This window comes from Choloepus didactylus, chromosome 4, assembly GCF_015220235.1.
Source record: "Choloepus didactylus isolate mChoDid1 chromosome 4, mChoDid1.pri, whole genome shotgun sequence".
In the NCBI taxonomy this organism is placed as follows: Eukaryota; Metazoa; Chordata; class Mammalia; order Pilosa; family Megalonychidae; genus Choloepus; species Choloepus didactylus.
Genome location: NC_051310.1, coordinates 140264076 through 140288014, shown reverse-complemented (window position 1 = coordinate 140288014; position 23939 = coordinate 140264076). Strand labels below are relative to the sequence as shown.

General features: G+C 38.8%; 2 protein-coding genes across 6 annotated transcripts in view; one reads left to right on the top strand and one right to left on the bottom strand.

The window, feature by feature from the left end:
- Positions 1-12539, bottom strand: part of EXD1 (exonuclease 3'-5' domain containing 1) — a 52046-nt gene extending 39507 nt beyond the window's left edge. For 2 of the 5 annotated variants that reach the window (XM_037834268.1, XM_037834272.1), the window contains exons 1-6: positions 12433-12539; positions 9996-10248; positions 6019-6087; positions 3577-3634; positions 3194-3321; positions 319-377 (exon numbers count right to left, since the gene is read on the bottom strand). In XM_037834268.1, the coding sequence (XP_037690196.1) occupies positions 319-377; positions 3194-3321; positions 3577-3634; positions 6019-6087; positions 9996-10128 (447 nt within the window). In that variant the 5' untranslated portion in view covers positions 10129-10248; positions 12433-12539. Of the gene's footprint in view, positions 1-318; positions 378-3193; positions 3322-3576; positions 3635-6018; positions 6088-9995; positions 10249-11131; positions 11546-12432 lie in introns of those variants that run through there. The other 3 variants (XM_037834269.1, XM_037834270.1, XM_037834271.1) reach the window with 3 other exon arrangements.
- A 399-nt stretch (positions 12540-12938) lies between these two features.
- The window catches only part of CHP1 (calcineurin like EF-hand protein 1), a 51001-nt gene continuing 40000 nt past the window's right edge, over positions 12939-23939 (top strand). The window contains exons 1-2 of the mRNA XM_037834277.1: positions 12939-13255; positions 22327-22399. Of these exons, the coding sequence (XP_037690205.1) occupies positions 13189-13255; positions 22327-22399 (140 nt within the window). The 5' untranslated portion in view covers positions 12939-13188. The remainder of the gene's footprint in view (positions 13256-22326; positions 22400-23939) is intronic.

Sequence of the window (23939 nt, the reverse complement as noted above, 5' to 3'; positions counted from 1 at the left end):
AGTTATAAATTTGGTATTGTCTTTGTGCCTCATCCTTAAAGTGGGCCTCAGTTCTTCGTTTTTGCAAATAAACATTTGGGTGAGAAATAATTCTGGAAATAGTCTTTTAGCTATAGTAATAAATCATGTTTTTTCCTTAAAAAAAAAAAAAAAAAGAATCAAAGAGGACCCCTATCTCACACCCTATACAAAAATTAACTCAAAATAGATCAAAGATCTCAATGTAAGAACCAATACCATAAAACTCCTAAAATTGTATGAAATGGGCATGATACCTACATAAAGATAATACTTAGAATTACTGAGGGAAATACTTACTGCAGCACCAAACTTCTGCTGGAACTGATCAACAACTGTATATGTCACCTCCTCTTCTTCTGTAGGAGAAGGATGGCATTAGATATACCAATCTACCTTGGCAACAGAGTTGCCCTCCCACTAATTTTGGCCATACTCATAAACAATTACACTAATGCAACTCAAATGTCTAATGTTATCTGATTATCACCTGTGTCAGGCCATAACACAATGAACATATTAACATCCTCTTTGTTAATTGAGAATAAACAAAAGCCCCATCAATGATAATCTTACAACATAAACTATTTATTCATTTCCTTTGATAAGCCAGTAAACTTTCCCTCATCAAAGGCTTATGTCCTAGATATTTCAAGACATGTACTTTTAAAAAGCATATTCGTAATAAAAAAAATAATAGTTTAAAATAAATTAGGTCTAGAGATGGGCCAAAAACTGCACTTTTGGAATTCTCTGGGTCCTGACTGTTAATTATTTTTAAAATTATGTAATTTTTTAAAAATAGAAGCATAACATAACATATAGTTCCTCATCTCCCAACCTGTAAAACTTTGGAGTACCACAGGACACTGTCCTTATACCTCTTTCTTTTCTATCCATTCTCTCTCTCCTGGTGTTCTCATCCAGTCTTGAGGATTTATATGTCATCTAGAAGCTGATTCCTCAATTTTTATCTCCATCTCAGACCTGTCTTCTGATCTCTAGACTTATATTCAAACCTAAGTTGACTAAAACTGAACTTCTGATCATCTCCCCAAAACATTTTCCACCCATAGCTTTTCCCATCTTGATTTAATGGCAACTCCATATTTCAGGCTGCTCAGGCCAAAAACCTTGAAGTCATCCTTGATTCTTCTCTTTCTCTCATACCCCATATCTAATCTGTCAGAATATCCTGTTTCCTTCACGCTCAACATATATCCAAAATTCCAGTACTTAACAACCCTACTGCCGCCACTAGGGTCTAAGCCACCATACACACTGGCTTTAAGTTATTTCAATAGCCTCCTAACTAGTATCCCTGTCCCTACCTTTGCTGTCCTTTTGGTATCTATACAGCATCCAGAGGAGTGATCTTGTTAAAACAGAAGTCAGATCATGTCACTCCTTTTCTCAAAACCCTCCAATATGAAATCAACATCTTTTTAAAAATGTCATTTCTAACATTATAAAAGTATGAAATACTTAGAGAAAAGTAGGATAAAACATATGCAAGACATACACTGAGAACTATAAAACATCACTGAGACAAATTAAAGATTTAAATAAACGGAGAGATATATCAGGCACATGGATCAGAAAACTTAATACTGTTAAGATGTCAATATTCCACAAATTGATATATAGAATCAATGCAATCTGAATCAAAATTCATGTTGTTTTTTTTCTTTTTATAGAAATTGACAAGCTGATTCTAAACTTCATAGGGAAATGCAAAAGACCTAAAATAGCCAAAACAACCTTTAAAAGAAGAAAAAAGTTGGAGTCTAACACTACCTGATTCTGAGATTTATCATAAAGCAACAGTAATCAAAACAACCTGGTATTGATATAAAAAACAGACAAACAGATCAATGGAACAGAATAGAGAGTTCAGAAATAAACCTACCCATATATGGACAACTGATTTTTGACAAAGGTACAAAGGCAACTGAGTGGAGAAAGTGTAGTCTTTTTAACAAATGGTGCTAGAACTACTGGATCTCTATATACCAAAAAATAAAGAAACTTTTATCCATATTTCACACTGTATTCAAAATTTAACTCAAAATGGATCGTGGACCGAAATATAAAATGTAAAACTATGAAACTTCCAGAAGAAAACATAGGAGAAAACCTTTGTAACTTTGAGATGGGCAAAGATTTCTTAGATCCAACATTAAAAGCACAATACATAAAAGAAAAACCAGATAAGATGGACTTCATCAAATTTAAAAATGTCTGCTCTTTGAATGATACTTTAAGAGAATGAAAAGACAAGCCACAGAATAGGAGAAAATATTTGCATAACATGTATCTTACAAAGGACTTGTATCCAGAATATATAGAGAACTCCCAAAACTGAATAAGAAAACAAACAATCCAAAAAAGGAGGGGGTGGGGGAAGATTTGGACATTTCATCAAAGATATTCAGATGGAAAATAAGCATATGAAAAGATGCTCAACAGCTTTAAAGAAAAATGCAAATTAAAACCACAAGGAGATACCACTATGCACTCATAAAGCCCAAAACCCTTCATTGATCTACACAGTTGTCCATTATCCGCCCTATCACTTTACTGCTCTGATCTTATCTCCTACTACTTCTCACCTTGCTCCAACTACACTGATCTTGCTGTTTCTTCAAGATCCTGGCATCAGAGCCTTTGTATTTGTTTGTTTGTTTGTTTTTGCCTAAAATACACTTCCTCAGATATCCACACAGTTCAACCCCTCACCTCCTTCAGGCCTTTACTCAAATGTCACCATTTCAGTTAGGCCTGTTGTCCTGGACACCCTAAAACTGCAAAACCACCCTCCCTACAGGATTCTTCTCTTCCTTCTGTTTTTTTTTCTCCTTAGCATTTGGCACTAGCATATTATATATTTTACTTATTTATCATATTTAGTGTCTGTCATTTGTACCGGAGCTCAACAAGGAAAGGGATTTCCTTTCTTTGTTGTTCACTTCTTTATCCCCAATACCTGGAACATAGTAGGAACTCAAATATTGAATAAACAAATGAATCATAATAGTTTATCTTATTTCAGAGCCTAGAAGCAATGGCTGAGCTAAGCATTTCATATAGAACTGTGATCCAAGGTTATATTAACTCTAAAGAGTTCTGAAATGCAATAGAGAGGACCTAGAAAATTCAGAATCGCAGTACTAACCAGATGGGTTATACTTGAAGTCATTCAGCAGAGAGGTGGAAGGTGCCTCAAGTGCAGGACAAGCAGGCTCATATACATTTAGATTTTCATCTTTCATTTTATCCAGACCGCTTCTTTCTGTTTTTAGGCTATCCTTACAAAAAAACAACATTCAGGTGAACCTGTTCTTTATTGCTAATGTCATACAAGATTTTACCAAACATCAATGGTAAGGACTGTGAAGCCATTTGTCCACTGCTTAAATTGACCTGAGGATACAATCTAAAGATGGAAGAAAACAACCATCTATTTCTACTCATTTCTATTTCCTCAGGCCATTTTAGGAACTACAGTTAGTGGACTGTGCACATTTGGGAAATATAAATAAAATTATTCCATCATACCTAAGAGAAGATGTCTTTTCTTTCACTGCACCTTGTTCCACTTCATCTAGTAGTTCCACTGTAAAATAAACAAATGGCTTCCAACAGAATTTCCAATCTGAAAGCAATTAGCCCCTCCCTTGCACCTGCACATCCAGTTTGACTATGTACCACAGACAGTAATCGGAATGTCCCTGGACATTCACAGGGACTTTCTTTGGCCATCATTAAAGAATAAAGCAGAAAAGACTATCCAAAGTACTGAAGACTCCAAATATTATGTACCTACATAGCTTCCTCGAACATCAAGCTGGATTAGGAACCCCTCTGAGTCCCCGTTACCTTTTCTGTTCCATTGAGCCTTTGTGTTTCAGGCTGGTTCTAGAGACATTTTTTCTTCCCCACTAATCTCAGTCTTAATCACCTTCCCTCACACTATTTATTGTTTGGGGGATTCCCCTTAAATCATTCACAGGTCTGTCCCTTCCACTCTCACTGGCTAGGGCATTAATAGTTGGGTGACATGAAAGACAATGAAAGCTAGATGAAATCCTAAAGGAATTATGAGAGAAACAACACTCCACTGAGATTCTATCATCATTTATTTTTAATGTAAGAGCACAGGGAATATACAGAAATAGTGTATTTCATTGATTCTAAGGTACACATTTTAAATAGCTCCCACATTTATTGTAATTTACAATAAATGCACATGACAGTACTTCTCATAATGTCATTTTAGAGTCAACAAAAGTATATTTAGTTACTTTTCAGGGAAAATGCCTCTCAGAGGGCCACTGTCTCAAATGTCTATCTTCCCTGCATTATCTAGAAGTGTTGAGTCTGAGGCAGTGAAAGTGAAATTCACTAAAAATGCTGATTAGACAATTATTATCCTTTATGTTCATAATTCTTAGTTAAGGTGTTCTTCAGGGAGCCCTCTCCATGGCTCACTGGGTCCAATGACTTACTAGGCCCCAGGGTAAAGAAGGGAGGGCCATCCTTTGAGCTTAAAAATTATGAACAAAGGCCAAGTCCAGGGAAAGAATTTAGAAGGAGGTAATATCCATGTATACAGATCACAAAACTGGTCAGCAGTCAGCCCTCTTCTAAGTTAAAGAGACAGTACTTAGTGATTCTACTGCTTCTCTTTACAAACCCATCCACAGCTTACCTTTGTTCTAGTATAGAGCTCTGCTCTACTGCAAAGGTTAATAGTTAAAACACAATTAAAAGTCCCCACTGATATCACCACCGTCATCTGCCATCATGGTGTTCAAGGGACAAAGAGCATTTAAAGCAACAAACTCAGAGAGAGAGGCTAGTTAGGTCGCAGTAGGATTTGTCTAACCTGAAGTAGCTCTGGCCTGGCATTTGTTGATTTGGTGAGATTTTCATCTCCTCCTAAATGCTGTTCTCTCACAAAACAATTTAATCTTTCAGGTAGCTGTAATCTCTCATTTACAATCCTTTCTTTTCTTCATACCTGCCCCAGTGATTAGAAATGCATAGGCTTAACTGGTTCCAAGAGATCTCCCATGGTTTTCCCTCATTGATCTTTATTTCTCCTTGGAAGGCTTTCTGTTTTGGGGTTCTTGAAAGCAAGAGCAGTTCTTGCTCCCAAACTATTTCTCTTATCCCAGTTGGCCTGCCTGAAACACACTCACCTGTTTAAACTTCTATATCTACTCTTCTAGGCAAGCAATTGGACCTAGCCTTGCTAAATGGCTTCTGATGACAGAAACAAAGAAAAATAGTTTGCTTCTTTCCCTGTTTCAAGTGTTTCTCTAGGCTCCTGGTAAACCTTTCATGGGATTCCTATCACTATCATTGAGGCTCCTTCTACACATTCCCTTCTCTGAAAGTCCAAAATCCAGCAAGTTCCAAAAAATGCAAAAATTTTTTAAACTCTTTGATGGTAAAACCTACCACTTAGTATGATTATCCACCAATTTCTTTGTAAAAATATGTGTTTTATCAGAGTGTTGCTCATACCCTCTTGAGGTGCTGTGCAATACGAATAGTATATTCCTTGTGTTACATTTTCTAAGAATCCAGAACAATTCTCGATTCTGAAACATTTGGTTCCAAGGTTTCAGATAAGAAATTGTGAATGGATTGTGAACCTGCTAGTGTTAAACTCACTTGCTAAGCACAGACAATTCCTCCCTGATCAAATGTCTTAACTGCCTACTGGCAGAGACTTTCCTATTGAGTCCCAGCAGACTTCACATTGTAAAACAGAAATTATTAAAATTCTGTAGGAATATTCTCCTCATAGTTTAGCCATCTAAACAGTAAAAGGAGGATCAATTCTCAAATACCAACTTTAAGAGTTTATAAATGCAATATTAAAGGCAAGCCAACATCTCTTTTTATTTCAAATCTTGGAATGAGGCAGAGAAGCTAGTTTATTACTTTTGCAAAGCCAATATTAGCATTCAGGGAACATGAAGTTCTCACCATTTACAATCTCATGCCCAAAAAACATCTTCACTCCTGGGACACTTCGGCCAGTCTCCACATTCTTCACTGTGATTAAAAAAGAATTCATTTGATTATATAATCAAAAAACTTCCCTAAAACTATAAAAAAATGTAACACCCAAATCTGAGCTTTATAAAAATCCTTAAATTATTTCCCCAATAATGAAGGAATGAAGAGTCAATAATAAATTAAAAAGCTACAGACTTGAAATAAGTGATATAAAAACAGAGGGAATCCCCAAAAGATCCCAGAGAAACTAAAAAGGGCAGCAGTAGTACACTGAATTTAAACTTCTGCCAAGAATATTTCAAGGACTATTTTTTAAAATTGTATTTCTATTTATTTTTAGTCCATGTAATTCCGGAGAAAAATTATGGCAGGTGACCACTTCTAGAGTCCATACCCTGCTTTGTGTCATTCACCATGTTTGAAAATATTAATTATCAGGGACAACAATCCAATTCCTGGACCAAATACAGGGCTCTTCTGTGAGGAGGTAAGGGAGTTAGGAGAAGTTTAGACAACATGTCTACAACTTGCTGTCATTTTTTCTAGATGGAAGTACTCATTGTAGCTCTCTATCACAGCTGCCTGTCACAGCACCTCTCATCAATCTAAAACAATTTGAGTTCTATCCTCATTTTTCCACTGAAAATGTACTTACTGAGGTTAAAAGTCACTAACTACCTATTTGTCAAATAAAAAAAAATTGCAGTCTTATTTTACTTGACTACCATGCAAAGTTTGACAATATTGTTCTTTCCTTCCTTCTTTGGTTTACTTGACATTCACTGTTTAGTTCTTTCCCTACTAGTTATCTACAACTACCTACCACATTGCACACCCCTCTATGCCAGGCATTGTGTTAATTATTTCCTTACATTTAATTCTCCAGTAACATGAGACAAGCATTTCATTATCCCCATTTAATGGAAGAATCTCAGGCACAGAAGGGTTAAATAATTTGCTCAAGATCACACTTCTTTTAATGCCCATTCTAGTAACCACTGTTACACTGTCTCTCTGATTTGCTCGTTCTGGTCTCCTTGGCTGCTTCTATCCCTCTGCCTAACCCTTATATACTGACATTCCCCATGGTTATGTCCTACATATTTTCCTTTCTCCTTGAATGATCACATTCATATCCTTTTTGTGGCTGACACCTATTATTTCTTCAGCTTGGACTATTCCTTTGAGCTCCACTTACATTTTCAACTAACATTAAAAAAAAAAAAATACTGCAAAATCTTACCTTCTCCCACTAACCAACAAACCTGCTCCTCTTACCATTTCTATCAATTAGTCATTTTCCATTGTTCTTTGCTTATCATCTAATTGATTATTAGGTTACTTATCCCATCTCCTAAGTATTTCTAGAATCTGTCTTCTCTTCTTCATTACTTGCCATGCCTTAGACCCACATCATTTTCCCTTGATTGTTTCTCTTGACTGTCTGAATAGTTTCCTGTCTATTCTCCCTGCATCTAGTTCATCTCTACTTCAATCCTTCCTTCACACTGCTGTCAAAATGATGTTACTACCACGTCATCCAAATAAAATTAGTAAACAACTGTAAAGAAAGATGTTCAACTTCTTTAGGAATATTTTTTAAACATATCAAAATGATAATATCACTTTTTGCCTATAAAACTAGAAAAAATTAAGTAAAGATAAGGATACCAGGGCAGGGTACGTGTGGGAGAGTGGGGGCAGTGAATGGGGAGTTAATGCTTAATGGGTACAGAGCCTCTGGGGTGGTGGAAAAGTTTTGTTAATGGATGGTAGTGTTAGTAGCACAACATTGTAAATGTAAGTGATATGACTGAACTGTATACGTGAAAGTGGTTAAAGAGGGAAATTTTATGTTTTACATATGTCACCATGATAAAATTTAGAAAAAAAATTAAGATACATACAAGCTTTTTAAAAAATACTAATGCTAAAAAATTTTAAAAACACTAATACTAAAATACTCACTGTAATAGGTACACTCACACAGTGCTAAAAGCAAGCAAAAAGGCATAACCCTTTTAAAAAGCTATTTGGAAATAAGCATCAAAAAGATTTAAACTCTCTATAACTTTCACCTACTAATTTCACTCCTGGGAATTATCCCTAAGAAAACAATTATAACTCCAAATATAGAAAAAGTTTTCAAGGTTTTTGCTTTAAAATATTTAGACATTAAAGTTTAAGTTTTAAATAATATGAGAAAATGCTTGCTATAGCGCTAGCTAAAAAAATATGTATACATGATACACACAACTTATTATGCCAACTGTATAAAATCTGTGCAATTACAGACTAAAGAGAAATACAGCTATTTATTTTTTTTCTGGACCTAATGCTTTGTGGAACAATCATGCGGCATTTACTATTTGTTGCACACTCCATGCCATTTATTCAGGCCGGTCATGTGCCCAGTATCCCTTGCAGTTAGCAGCAGCCAGGAAATCTCTATAAGGGGACTAACTCAACTGAGAGGGACACCCTTTTGCCCCCTGCCTTTCCCCTTTTTCCTGCCTATAAGTCTACTGGCTATCATATGACCTCAAGGTTTGAAGCCATGTGCTAAGGCTTCAGATGGAGCCTCTGCTAAGGCAGGGCAGAAAGATGAAGAACCCTGGACCCTTGATGACTTTGGCAAAAGTTGTATTACCCATGTGCTGCCTGCCTTCTTTTATATGAGAGAATAAACTCCTCATTTGTTTAAGCCACTGTAGATGGTCTCTGTTTCCAGCAGCTGAGCAGGGATGCTAACTGACACTGCATTAAAATTTTTAGGCATCTAACTGGAAATTCCTGTCATTCCCATTTAAAAATCTTTCAGATTGTTTCACTTTGCTTTCAGAATAAAGTCCAAACACTATGATATCAGGTCCTTCGCATCTCTTCCGTACCTACTCCTCTAGCCTTTTCTCTCACCATATCTTCAAATTGAATTTACTTAAGGTTCTCTGCGTGCACCATGTTTTTATGTCTATCTCTATACATGCAGCTCCTTCTGCTTAAAACAATTCTCCAAGTTTTAAGCATCACCTGGGAACTCGATAGAAATGCAAATTCTTGGGTCTCACCCCAGACCTAAAGAATCATAAACTCTGAGAGTAGGGCCCAGCAATCTGTTTTAACATCTTCCAGGTGATTCTGATGCTCAGCTAGTTTGAGAACCACTGGCTTAAAGCAGCCTTCCCCTCTTTATGCATCCAGCTAACTCTTACTCACCCAGATGCATTTCTGCCATCAATTCCTCCTTTGGGAAGCCCTCCATACTGTCCTAACCCAAGAACTCCCAGACCTAAATTACCTGAACCTTTGTTTTTCCAGAGCATCTTGTGTGTCCCTCTATCAGGAAGGATATCACTGTATTATACTTGTCTACCTTCTTTCAATCTCCTTACTAGACTATGTTTTGTTTTTTTGTTGTTGTTGTCGTTTTGAGGACAAGGACCATGTTATCTCTCAATCCCTGGTACCTAGCCCAGTGCTTGGGATATGAAACAATCAATAAATGATTGATAACTTAATTAATGTTGCAAAAGCCTATCACAGTCCCAACCCAGCCCACAAAGTCTTTTTAACTCCTAACATAACTTAATAAAACTAATCTCTCAAATGCCATTTACACATCCTTCAATTGTGAGCTTTTAACTTATCATGCCAGGAAAACAACTACCCTAAGCAAGTTGATATTTTAGCTGAGTAAAATCTCCATATATTGAAATTTTCCTTATTCCCATTAATAACAGTATAGAAGTGGTCACAAACTAGCATATGCAGCCATGTTGCTCTGTTAGGGAAAACAGGAGTCTAACCTTCCTCCCTCCCATTTCCTAAAATAGAAATAATGCTTCCCTTCTGGTTGTTCACGGAGCACACAGTCACCACCCAACCCCAGTCATTAATCTTTTAAAAGAAAACTAGGCAGAAGATTATGAGAAATAGAACATGACCTTTCTTCAGGACAACGATCTTGTTAGGGTCCACATGCTGGAGCACCCCTTCAAAGATGCCACAAACCAATGTGAGTTTCACCCTTCTCCACAAAATCTGATTGAGGAAATGGTAGTCACTGCTGGGATCCATGCTATTTGATTCCAAAAGCAGTCTTCAAGTAATCTTCTTCCAAACACATGAAAATTAAAGAGATCTATGATTTTAAAAAGTTTTTTTGGGAAGGTGGGGTTATTTTCCCTTTCCACATACCTGTAAGGGACAAGAAGAATATGAGCGTAATTCAGTTTTTCAATTCTTTTAGAATGATAATGAGAAAAGGATCACTGCAAACACCAATGCTAATTGATACACTGGCAACTGAAATCCATAAGACTTTGGTCAAGGCAGGATGGTTTATAAAAGGGATAATTTCACCTTTCCTTCCTTAGCTAAAAGGAACAAGCCAAACATTTAGAGGCTATTTTTTTATATAATCTTGTCAACCAACCAAAAGAACAAATGAAAAAAAATGATACTAGCAAAATGCTCACTGGTACACGTCGCAATAAGCCGTTTATCCAATGCTAGGATCGAACTTCTTCTGGATTAATAACATTTCCAGAGTTTGATATTGTTACCAACCAAAGCATAAGTGACTGACAGCTATCACAATTTATCATTACAAGGACCATTTCACTCCACCCTGGCCACATCTCAGGGCTGCTGTTGTGTCACCAGTCACATGCAGCCCAACAGATCAAACTGCCATATGCTATTAACTTGACTGTTTTTGTAAAAATGATGCATGCTCGATATAAAGAATTACAACAATGCAGAAATGTACAAAGAACTCTACTTCCTAGAAATAACTATGATTCATAATAGATAAATTTACATTCTTTAGTGTAAAGCCATAATTTAAAAGATAGATCCTTTTTTAAAAAAAAGAAACTTTTAGAACAATTCTGTTATTTGGACATCCTGCTATTTAGAATGCAAAGAAATGCTCTTCTATGGTAGTTTAAATTTAAAAGCTGCTTTCCTTTGCCGCACTAGGAAAACTCAACCAGTGAATTTTGCAATTTACTCTAAATAAAAAACACTGATGAAATAACTAGGGCCTAATTCAACTAGAAAAAGGGTGAGAACTTACACAGCATTTTTGGCCAGATAAATAACCTGTATTCTCACATGTTAAGGTCTATCAAGTGCTTCCACAAATATTATTTCCCATGATCCTTATAACCACCATTACCTAATGTACAGATGAGGAAACCAAGGTTTAGAGATTTAGATTTACCTACAGCAAGAAGGTAATGGACCCTGAACTAAAAACAGGCCTTGCTAGAGAAGGGTGTGTATAGTCTATGTAACCTAGAGAGAATATAAAACAAGTTACCAGAGGGTCTGAGAAAATCATTCTTCTTTGTTTCTGTTAATCCAACAGGCAAAAGGGAAGTGTTTAAGAAACAAAAACAGCCCTTAATAGGAACAAAAATTAATTTATATTTCAAAGATATACCTAAGAAAGGTTTGTGGAATGCTTGGAAAATACAGAAATTAAAGAAAAGTCAAAGTAAACCAGAAAGAATGATTAAAAAAAAGAAAGAAAAAAGAAAAAAGTCAAAGATTTGACCGAAGACAGTTGCAAAAGGTTATGATCAGGAAGAGAAAAGTAAGGTCAGGATCAAGAGATGGGCTTCAAGGCAAATTCAGAAAAGGTACATTCATGTCGCTGACATCAAGGTTTTTCTACCATACCCATATTCCCAGCATAAAAAGAATTTCCTGTGGCTTCTAAAAGGACATAATTCAAAATGCTACTCTGCATACGAAAACAGGCATGACCAGGTCAGACAACAGCTAGTTAACCCAACTCAGTGAGACCAGAACCCGGGCCTTAAGGGAACATGTGCAGGGAGAGGGGAAGGAGTATCAGGCTAAACTGTGAAAGCCTTAGGAAAGGGCAAAACCCCATAACCTAAATAAACTTTGGACAGCTTGCTAAGATACTGGATCCCCTAGTACTTGGGTACGAAGTGACAGTGGTCAGAATTTGGTTCTTCCAAAACTCAAACAGATTCTGAACAAAGTAACACTGGAGGGGTAGGGAGGGGGTTAGCAGGTAGTTGAAGCCACAGGAAGATATGTGGTTCACCTGAGGAGGTGAACTAATTTAAGCGATGACTTCAAACTTTTTCATTAAAACAAACAAGAATATGTGATAGAATAGAAAGCAAAATTTCTCGTTTTTAAGACAAAATAAGAAACGGCGGGTCATACGCTAGGAATTCACTCTTCGCCGCCGCTAGAGTTTTTTTCTGAAGGAAGTTTAGAAATCTGACCCTAATTTCAGTCAAATGGTAAGTTCCTCCAGCTCCAGTTTAGAACTAAAAAAAAAAAAAAAAAAAGAGGAACTGCTGTTAAGGAAGAAATCTCGGGAGCGACGGTTACCAAATGATAGTCCTGAACACAAACTGAAGACAAGTATGCCGGGATCTGCGCTTAAACCGCAGCGCGGAAGCCCCCACGGTTTGGCTTCCAGACTCGACTGTTTCCCGACGAGCCAATGAACGCGCGGTCCCGAGGCCAGACCTCGAGCGCCCCCGTTGCGGTCGGGAGGAGAAAGGGCCGCCCAGGAAAAATGCGGAGGCACAACTCCCGGCATGCAGTTCCCAGGTGACACCCTAGGATTTCCCCATGCGTTTTGTCTATTTTTCATGTGTCTCTCGGCAATCCCTACCACCTGATGAGTGGACTCCTAGCGTTAAGAGTTCTGTGAGAAAGGACCTGGGCCATGCTCAGGAAGCGCTGCTGGTTAGTTGGTTGTAAAACGGCGGGTCTATGGCGTTGCCTTTTTAATTGCGATCGCTAGCGACCAGAGGCATTGCCCCTTTAAGGCCGGTGGCAGCCGCCGTTCCGGGGGCGGGGACCGACCTCAGCCGGACCCGGGCCGACGCCGGGCTGATTCATTCCGGGCTGGGGCTGCAAGCGCCGACGTCTGCTCCTGCGAAGGGCTCAGCCTAGCTACTGATTGGCTGGTGCCAGTCGCCCTCCCCCGCGCGCCACCCCTGGGTTGTCTCCCGGTCCGCAGTAGAAAACTGCCGTCTCCCTTCTTGACCCCTGCCTAGCTCTTCTCTCCTCCCAACGTTCTCTCCAGTCACCGTCGCTTCAGGTGCCGCCGCTCCTTTTGGAGCTCCCGGCTCGGGGATGGGGTCTCGGGCCTCCACGTTACTGCGGGACGAAGAGCTTGAGGAGATCAAGAAGGAGACTGGCTGTGAGTTCGGGCCGGGGGGTGGGAACGCGGCTGAGTGACTGTGGTTGGGTTCCCGACCGAGGGCGCCGGTTGCTAAGCTGGGGTTCCCGTAAGATTGCTGGGGTCCTGGGCAGCCTCCATCGCTGGGACTCCGGTGACCCGAGGGCTGGAACCCAGCAGGGCTCTGGCTCTTGTGGGGCGTCCTTTCCCTCATAGGGGACAAGCCTAATCGATCGCCGTAGAGCACAGACACCCTTCTTTTCTCCCGTTTGCCCATGAGAGCCCAGAACGCTTTTCCTTTATCTTTCTTCGCACCAACCTTCCTTATTAAGAGGCATCCCGAACAGCAGGTAAATCCCGAGAAGCAAATTCAGGAACTCTAATGAATCGTGTAAAAGACATAATCCATTCTTTTGACGTTTCTGAGCAGGGATCTAAACACTGACAGTTGTGGGAAATCACAAACAGGTTCCTACCACAACTGGAAAAATAACCCCAGAATCAGACCGTAGAGTAACAGTTTGGAAGACGTGGCTTGGTGATGGAAGATCTTTAAAGTGTCAGGGATCTGAGAGTGAGAGACTTCTTTCAATCTGAACTTCTGGAAAAAAAAGCACGGATACTGTGACCACCAGTTTTTTACTTATACTGAGAATGTTTGCTGTCCCAATTTGAGATATACTGATTTATACTCTGCGGGTGTACTTTATGCGATCAGTATTGACATTGGGTGTGCTACAAAAATCTGTGTTGGTTTGTACTGGGTGCTGATTTATTACAGTCCAGTGTCTTCTTCATTATCCTGAACAAAGGGGCAACAGGGCTTTGGGAATTCAGAAGCTCTGTGAAATGAATTATGAGGTATGTAGGCATCTGAGTTCTGTCTGTCACGGTCCCCTGTTTTGATAATGGAGTGACCAGTAAGTAACTCAGTGGCCCATATGCAGATAGCACCAAGGGATGTAGGAGAGACTACTCAGTTTACTCAGAGCAGTGGTGGCCTGGGTGGGATTCACTGCATGTTGTCCTGTGCTTTCTAACAGTTCAGCTTTCTGAAATCTTCAAGTTGGAAGGGATGTCATCTAGCCCACACTTTGTCAGATTGGTTTAGCCTCTTTTTTTGTTTGTTTGTTTGTTTGTTCATTCTCCTATTACTTTTTTTTTATCTTCATTTTATTGAGATATATTCACATACCATGCAGTCATACAAAACAAATCGTACTTTCGATTGTTTACAGTACCATTACATAGTTGTACATTCATCACCTAAATCAATCCCTGACACCTTCATTAGCACACACAAAAAATAACAAGAATAATAATTAGAGTGAAAAAGAGCAATTGAAGTAAAAAAGAACACTGGGTACCTTTGTCTGTTGTTTCCTTCCCCTATTTTTCTACTCATTCATCCATAAACTAGACAAAGTGGAGTGTGGTCCTTATGGCTTTCCCAATCCCACTGTCACCCCCTCATAAGCTAACCTTTTTATACAACTGTCTTCCGAGATTCATGGGTTCTGGGGTTGTAGTTTGATAGTTTTCAGGTATCCATCACCAGCTACCCCAATTCTTTAGAACCTAAAAAGGGTTGTCTAAAGTGTGCGTAAGAGTGCCCACCAGAGTGACCGCTCAGCTCCTTTTGGAATCTCTCTGCCACTGAAGCTTATTTCATTTCCTTTCACATCTCTCTTTTGGTCAAGAAGATGTTCTCCGTCCCACGATGCCAGGTCTACATTCCTCCCCGGGAGTCATATTCCACGTTGCCAGGGAGATTCACTCCCCTGGGTGTCTGATCCCACGTACCAGGGAGGGCAGTGATTTCACCTTTCAAGTTGGCTTAGCCAGAGAGAGAGGGCCACATCTGAGCAACGAAGAGGCATTCGGGAGGAGGTTTAGCCTCTTTTTAAAAGAACTTTAATGATGACAAACTCATCAAGGTAGTCCTTTCACCATTTTGGATGAATGATAAAAAGCAGTTACCTGTTTCTAATTTGCAGTACTTGTTTGGCCACTTGACCCTATGTTCATTTTATAACTTACTCTGACTTAAGAAGTAGAAATATCAGCAGTTTGGATTCAGCAAGCTTTTTAATACAGTTTATGTCCATGACCTTGGCCACACTTGTAAATTTAACTTCTTTAGGTCTACAGTAACACCAGAATTAAAATATTCATGCTTAAAATAAAGAGTCACATAATGTGGAAGTATAAACCATAGTGAGAATGGGAGCTCTTCTTGCCTCAGGTGAAGGGAGCAGTAATCCAATTCTGATTCATTTCCATTTGACCAAATGAAAAGGGCCTGGGTTACTAGAAGATTCTCGGTTATTCTACCCATGTGATTTGTAGACATAAGTAGTCCTGGAAGGGCTGTTTTCCCAGCTACCAAAGAATGAGTCAGCATGAGGGAGATTCTCAACCACAACCAGTGCAAATATATGTATGGAGTCATAAAACCTAGTCAAGCAGGCAGGTATTTATTGATTTTTTTCAGCATCTGGGCTCAGTATTATGCTAGGTATTCAGAACAGATGATGGCAAAAGATGCTCACAACCTGGTTGGAGAGCTAAGCCCAGGAGAATGATGTGTTTGAGCATGACAATATAGATTGTGTGAAGTTGTGTGGTGCCCACCTTCAGAACTCAGGGAAGAGAAAATCCCTATGGGTTGGCCTTGTGGACAGAAATTGGACCTTTTTGTATGGAATTGGGACTAGATTTGGATAAATTGACCTGGGGCATTTTGGGTAGCTTCCAGGAGCCATCTCCTTCACACTGCCAAAAAATCATTCTTGAGTTCTGGGAGTTGAAGCATCAGTTTATCCAGTTAGTGCCTATCAAAGGAGTTGTTTTTTAAAGCAGTAATTTTTGTATATTGCAAAAAGTTTGATAGAACAAATACCTGGGGGAAAGGTGGAATTCATCCTGTTTTCCTTTACTTCTTGTGCCATTAAGGAGGTTTTTGGAAACTATCAATCAGGAACACTTTTAAGAGAAAGTATAAGACATTTCACTACCCTCTTTTTCATAAGAAAATGTAGCATAATTGAGGAAAACTGATTTTATATTCAATATGAAAGCTTTGCAATGGAATTGATTATATTTAAACATTTTTCATAAGTCTAAATTGATTAGAATTCAAATATCAACAGTTTAGCCAATATTTGAAATTTATCAGTGGTATTTAAAATTTAATCAGTAAGTGTTTGGAAAAGTTAATTCTAGGTAAGAGAATTGCCTCTGAACCTCAGTTTCATGGTCTGTAATCTGGAAATATAAATAGTACCAACTTTATAAAGATTGTTTATGAGGATTAAATTAGATAAAATTATGTAAACTGCTTAGAATAGTATCTGGCATGTAATAAGTGCCATGTAAGTGTTAGCTGTCATTATTTTGAACTATAGATAGCAATCATTTTATTGGGAAAATACTACTTGCATGTGCTAATTATAAAAACTATCTAGGGCTATATAATGTGTGGTGGGTGACAGCATTTAATACTTTCCTATTTTTCAAGTTGTATCAAGGAAATAAACTTTTAAAGGAGTAGCTATCCTGGTGTTTCTAACAGTTTAAGAAACAGCGTTGGCATAAAACATTTGCTACATTTTCTTTGTTCTGCTAACTTCTTTCATATTTCTGTATTTCCATATATTAAAGCTTATTGAATAAAGATGTTATTAGAGGAAAAGTCTCAAATATCTTGGGAGTTTCTGAATCTCCATCCTCAGTTCACTTAACTGTTACGGCTGTGCATTATCTTAAACACACACACACACACACCCCTCCCTTTATCTATTTCTTTTAAATTGAGGTGAAATTCACATAACGTAAAATTAACCATTATAAAGTAAACAATTCAGTGTAAGCTTTTTTTCTTACATACCCACTTGGTCTATGAGAAACAATTCATGCCAATTGAGTAGTAATGAATGCAGGTGAATTTATTTTTAGTCTCTACCTTCTGGTGTGTGTCACATGGTATAGAGAGGAAGCTGAACAGGTTTGGAAAGTAAGTTTTACAGGCTGGTGAGGTTTTGTTTGTTTGAAAGGGCACAGTGATGATAGAACTAGTGTGGGTTTCTTTATAGTTCCAAGAAAGAGCACAAGCCTGGCATAGACAATTGCTTGAGCAAACAGTTCCCTGGGCTAGAATATAAAAAGTTCAACTTCAGGCTGCTACTGCCTCAAAATGTAAGACCCTGTACGGGCCCTCACCTGCCATGGTGCCTGAAGGTTCTGTCACTACAGTGAATCCTTTGGATTATACTTCTAAGTTCTGTCTCCTATGGAAATGCAAATGCCCAGTTTAACCTAACACCTTTAGCTGATTTTTGGTTAAATGATTTATAAAGCTCTGTACTTCTCTAGTTTTAGCCCTAAATTTTATGCTCGTTTGTTGCTGGAAATGGGTAAGAAACAACCACTTGTCATATTAGAGAACAGGGCCCTGAGGGAGAGAGACCCTTTGGGCAGTTTTTTTGGTAGGGGAAGGTGGTCCAGAGCATAGAGTATTTTGGAGGTTTCCTCATTTAGAAAATAATTGACCCCAGCAGCTGCTGCAAAGATATAAGCTAAGTTCACTGCTTTTAAAGGGAGGAAGAGAAGACAAAATGTTACAGTATAAAATAGTGATTAGTACATTACAAGCAGCAAACACTATTATGGAAGAGAAAAAGCAGAGAACAGATAGTAAGAAGGCAAACTTACTGTGAACTGGATTTATCAGATTCAAAAGTGTAGGTTTTCCTCCCCAGCTTTTTATGACCAAAAAATGTCAAATATGCAGAAAAGTTAATAATATAATGTATACCAATATGCCTTCCACCTTAATTCAGCAGTTAACATTTTGCTGTATTTGCATTATCTACTTATATATGTATTTTGATGAACTATTTGAAAGTCACCAGATAGTGACTCTTCACCCGATATACATTTGCAGGTATCTCCTGAAAATAATGATTTTTCCTATATAGCCATAATACTACTATCACACCTAAGAAAATTGATAGTAATTCTATAATATTATCTACCATTCAGTCCATATTCAAATTTCGCCAATTTTAAGAGGGTAGGTTTTTGTTTGTTTGTTTTTAATGACTTCCAAGTCTTTTAATCTATAGGTTCCCTAAGAGAGTAGGTGAGCTCTTAGAGACTGTTCCAGTTAGCTAATGCGGCCGTTTTGCAAAACACCAGAAATGGATTTGCTTTTATAAAGGGGGCTTATTTGGTTACAAAGTTTACAGTCTGAAGGTCATGAAAATGTCCAAGCTAAGACGTCAGCTATGGGTACCTTCACAGAAGAATGGCCAATGATGTCTGGAACACCTCTGTTGTCTGGGAAGGGATGTGGCTAGCATCTTCTTCCTTTGCTCGCAGGTTGTGTTTCAAAATGGCTTTCTCCAAATGTCCATATTTAAAATGTGTGTCTCAGCTGCAGCTAGCATCTGGGCCTCTGTGGCTTTTTTTAAAGTACTCCAATGATCCAATAAAGACCCACACTGAATGGGTAGGGCAACACCTCCTTGGAAATAATCCAATGAAAGGTCTAACCCACAGCTGATTGAGTCACATCTCCATGGAAACACTGAACCAATAGGTTCCAACCTAATCAACACTAATACATCTGCCCCCACAAGACTGCATCAAAAATAATGGTGTTTGGGGGAACATAATACATCCAAACTGGCACAGAGACTTTGGATCCTCTTGTTGGGGGAAGCAGAGGACATGTTGGAGTGTAGTGTTCAGGAGGAATGGTTAGGGATGCAGGCTTCACCTTCTCATCTTTTATCTATAGCCACCTTTGACTGCACCTGTGTGCTTTACCTAGGTTATCAATCTGGTCTTCTGCATTAAGACTTAGGATAAAGGCAAGGGCAAAATAACTTTTTTCTTACTCCCTTTTTGTTTTTTTTTCTTCCCTCTCTCATTCCTCTTGGTGCTTGGAAAATTTCTGAAATGCCACCCTTTGAGCAGGAGGTAGTGATGATAGAAAGGTTTGTAGTCAGAAAGATTTGAGGGGTCTTCTAAATAATTTTCAATGATATAAAATAATAATTTGCCCATCAGTAGACAAAAATATATCTTCATTCAGGACGTGACTATGTGCACAGCTTTTAATGAGAGTAATTGTCAAATCCTATGACTTTCTTTGGGTTACTAATAAAGGTTCAGGGTTTGGGCACCTGCCCTACTAGCTTGGTGCCTTCTGTAAACATGGTCTACTTTCATTTGCTGCAGTTCCAGTAAGTTCCTGAACTTGGATGGTGTGGCTCCTTTATATGTGGATTGGGGTGGCTCTGAGCTCTACTCTTGCTTTATATACTTTGTCACAGTGGACTTAGCACCTAAAGCAAAGCTTGCTCACTTTATTGCTTCCTTTTTTTGTTAGTAAAGCTCTTTGTAACAATATCATCATAACATTAGTTCTGGAATTTAGATAGGTTCAGATATGACCATATTGAGTAATGTATAAAATTGACATTAGGATGCATGGTTCTCCACTGATTTCCAGATATCTAGTTTGTTTGTTTGTTTTATTAGAGAAGTTGTAGGTTTACAGAAAAACCATGCAAAAAATACAGAGTTCCCATATAATACCCTGTTATTAACACCTTGCCAGGTATCTAGTTTTGTCCTGGAGGATAGGAATTTTATGGTTGTTTTGGCTACTTATTTGCATATTTATTTTTAACATTGCCAATTATGAACTCAAGCAGCCACAAACTGAGCCTTTTTTTCTGAAATAGGGTATAATGCCCTACCAGTATTTACTAAGGCAGTTTAAAAATTCGTACTTTAAGAAATTTCAGTGTCCAGGTTTTTCAGATGATGATAAAAATTAGAAAATGTCTGATGGCTCATCTTTTAGTTGAAGGGGTTGGACTAGATGATAATGTTCCTTCCAATTTAAAAAGTCTATAAATTGCTGTCTGTATATGCTTATATACATACATAAGGAGTTTCTAGAAGGATTCATAAGAAACTGGTAATAGTAGGTACCAGTGGTGATGGGGATTGGGAATGTGGGGCTTAGAGAGAATTGTCATCATATATTCTTCTGTACTAGTTGCATTTTTACCATGTGCATTTATTTTCTCAACTGAAAAAACTAGCATAAAAATATAACTTCAATGTTTTCCTGCTTAAAGAAAGGTAATTTGACATATATAATACTCTGAACACTGAAAAAAGCTGATCCAGTGGACTAAATATTATACAGTTATTAAAAATTATTTTGAAGACTCCAAAGCGATATAGGAAAACCATGAATTAATAAGTGAAAGGTAAGCTATTACAACTATGTAAAATTTTCCTACAAATGACTGATAGTGAATGGTATATAAAGAAATGAAAACAGCTCTGTTGGGATTGTGAGCAAATTTTGTTTTTTTCAAAAAGTCTTCTGGAAAATCTAGTAATCCTTTAACTGATCTACACAAGTAGGAACTCTCCCTTTTGTTAAACTAAAGGGAACTTTAGTACAAGAGGCCCAGAAAAAGGGTAAACTGGTCGGGTTCCTAAAGAAAAGAGTTGTGACTGGTGGAGGTCGGAGAAATCAGAGATTAATTAGCGTAGCAGTAAAGCTACCTTCGGGGTCATAATTAAGGATGGTGGTGATAATAGCTAACCTGGAGTGCTTGCAATGTGCCACAGACTTTGCCAGACACTTTCCTTGACAAAGTCAAGTGCTTGGTTAGCTGCCCCACTACCCCATTCACTTATCCCTATTTGGAAAACGGTGGTGCCACCAATGGAATCAGAGGCAACTTGACCCTCACAAGAGTGTACTCTACACTGAGATCTTTGCACCTGGCAGGCTGGCAAAATAGTCCCCACTGCTTCCTCAATGGCTGGACCTTGCTAGCTCTGCCTTGGGTGGGAACGAGCGCACCTTCTCTGCTCTCTGATCTCCTCAGAGGCCAGTACAGAACAGAGCCCAGCTTAGAGGATGAAACCTAATGCTGAAGAATTCACAGCCACACCTACTGTGTCCTTTTCTCCCAGCTTCTGTGCCACTCGCTTCTCTGCTTCTCCTGTTTACTTTGTTCTTTTGTTCCTATGACTGCCACTAGATTTTTGTTTCATGAGCTGGGGGAGGAGGGCGGTTATCAGAACTACTTCAGCCACCCCTTTAACCTTCTGAAGGCACAGCCTAAAGACAAAGTCCAAACTCAACACACCCTTTTTGGCTGTTGTCTTTTCCTCTTTGATAACTCTCCTTTTTTCCCTTCTACTTCCAGTCTGCTGGACACTAAACTTTTTCCAGAAATTCCTCTTTGCATTTTCAAAGTTTTATTGTGTTCCATCAGTTAATAACTTATTTTAATGGTCAACTTGTGCCTGAGTTTACGGAGTTAATCCAAAATAAGGAGCGAAATAGCTTCCTTGTAGATGTCATCTGGCAATAACATGGCCATTTTACAGATTGCCTAATTTGCTTGCATGGAGCCAGTTCCTTTACTGGGAACTAAATGGGGCTCACACAATCACAGCACAGAGGCTGACCCGAGGCCACAGTGATCTTTTACCCAAGAGCCAGTCCTCAGGGACACGATAAAATCTCTAATGCTTAGTGTAAGAGTAAACAGGATTTTAAAGATAGAATCTGTTTGAACTGCTCCAATCTTCAATTCTGCACTTACCTACCCAGCAGTGCAAGCCTGAAACACCAAATTGATTAATAGGTATGTGTTTTCAATCAAAGCTTGCATTTTCCTAGCCTCCAAGTCAGGGCATTGATAAGTGAGAGTTTCACAGTTTCCTTTTAAACTAAATTTGGCTATGTTTTGTTAAATTTTAACCACTTGACGTTTAACACAGTCTTAAGTCTAGACTTCATTCCTGAATGTCAATTTTGATGGATCTTGATTTAGTTTATTTTCTAACTCCTTTCAGTTTTTAAACTGTCTGCTTTAACACTGTGGAGATGACGGTCCCCCCAAAAAACATCTCCCCTTTTTGCTCACTTTGAGGTATTTAATGGTGGGCTGGGACCAAGACACCTGGCTTCTGAAGGGCCATGCTGGGATTCAGTTTGAGGGGAGGGCTGCTTCCCCAACCTGGACTAATTTTGTGTTCTTTAGTTTCCCACAGTCAGATTACCCGCCTCTACAGCCGGTTCACCAGTCTGGACAAAGGAGAGAATGGGACTCTCAGGTAGGCAGTACCTTTATTTTCTGTAGAGAAACAAGAAACTGTCAATGTCTGAATAGCCACCTTTATCCCAAAGGCAGACATGATTGGCATCCAGCATACTGAGGGCAGGGACTGTTTCCTCACTGGTCTTTGAGAATCATTGATCCACAGGAGATTTAAATAAGCAGGACAATGACATTAAATTTGTTGCTGTATGCTCACTGCTTTTCCTTCAACTCTCTTTAGTATGGATGGCCATTGTTCTACTCTTAGGAGAGTACTTTCCAAGAATTTTAACTCTTTCTGCTTATGTTTTCTGTTACCTTTTCCCAAACATACTTGCTTTTATGAGTTTGAGTCATAGCAATCTCAAGTAGTCTACAATTTTTTGTCCTCTCTCCTCTTATTTCCCCACCTGTTTTAGTTTTCTGGGCTGCTCATAAAATGGGTTGGGTTAAACAGTGGGAATCTATTTACTCATGGTTTTTAGGCAGTAAAAAAGTCCAAATCAAGGCATCATTAATATGATGCTCTCTCCTGGAAGACTGTGGCATTCTGGGGCTAGTTGATGGTGCTCCTTGGTCCTTAGCTTGTCACATGGCAAGGCATAAGGCGGCCTCTTCTGGCTTCTCCCTTCTCTTCTGGGTTCCATTGATTTCAGCTTCTTTCTGCTCCCTCTGTGGCTTTCTCTCCCTATGTCTGAACTGCTTCTAAAGGTCTCCAGTAAGAGGATTAAGACCCATCCTGATTGAGGTGAACCATACCTTAACTGAAGTGACCTCATCAAAATATCCTACTTAGAATGGGTTCACACCCAGGAATGGATTAGGTTTCTGGGGTTACCTACAGCTTCAAACTACCACACTACCCAACCCACAACCCTAGAGTACAACACTTTTGTATATTAATGTTAAATAAGGTATTCAATATTTTAATCTATGGTAGTGTTTCCCAACTGAGGGCTCTTTTGCCACCCGGGGAACATTTGGCAATACAGAGAGACATTTTAAATTTTCAAGACCAGGGTTGCTCCTGGCATGTGGTGGGTAGAGACCAGGGATGCTACTAAACAGCCTGCAATGCACAGGACAGCCTGTCCTAAATGCCTACAGAGCTGAGTTTGACAAACCTTGGTCTCGAGTAGGTATATGATCTCAGAGTAATGTAATATTCTGTCATTTAATATTTCTAATTGTTTTGTCATAGTTAAATGGAACATCTCCTTACCACTACCTCCTACCCAACCTCCCATAGCAACCTTTTTGTTATTGTTGCTCTTCAGTTTTGTTTGTCTGGCACATAATGAAGCTGTTCTGCCTTTCTGGTGACTAGCATGAAGCAGTTTAGGTCTTCTTTTGGAGGCTTCTGGCATAGATGTGGGATATAGCAAAGGGGGAGGGGTACAGTTTCTACTTGGACATAATTAGACAGAACAGCTAGAGATTGCTGGTAAATCCATAGGGCTGTGTTTGTTAGGGGCAAACATCTGCCCTCAGTAGAAGCTGGGACTGACCAAAATCATGCTGCACAGCCATTAAAGTCAGTGACTATGGAAAGCCTA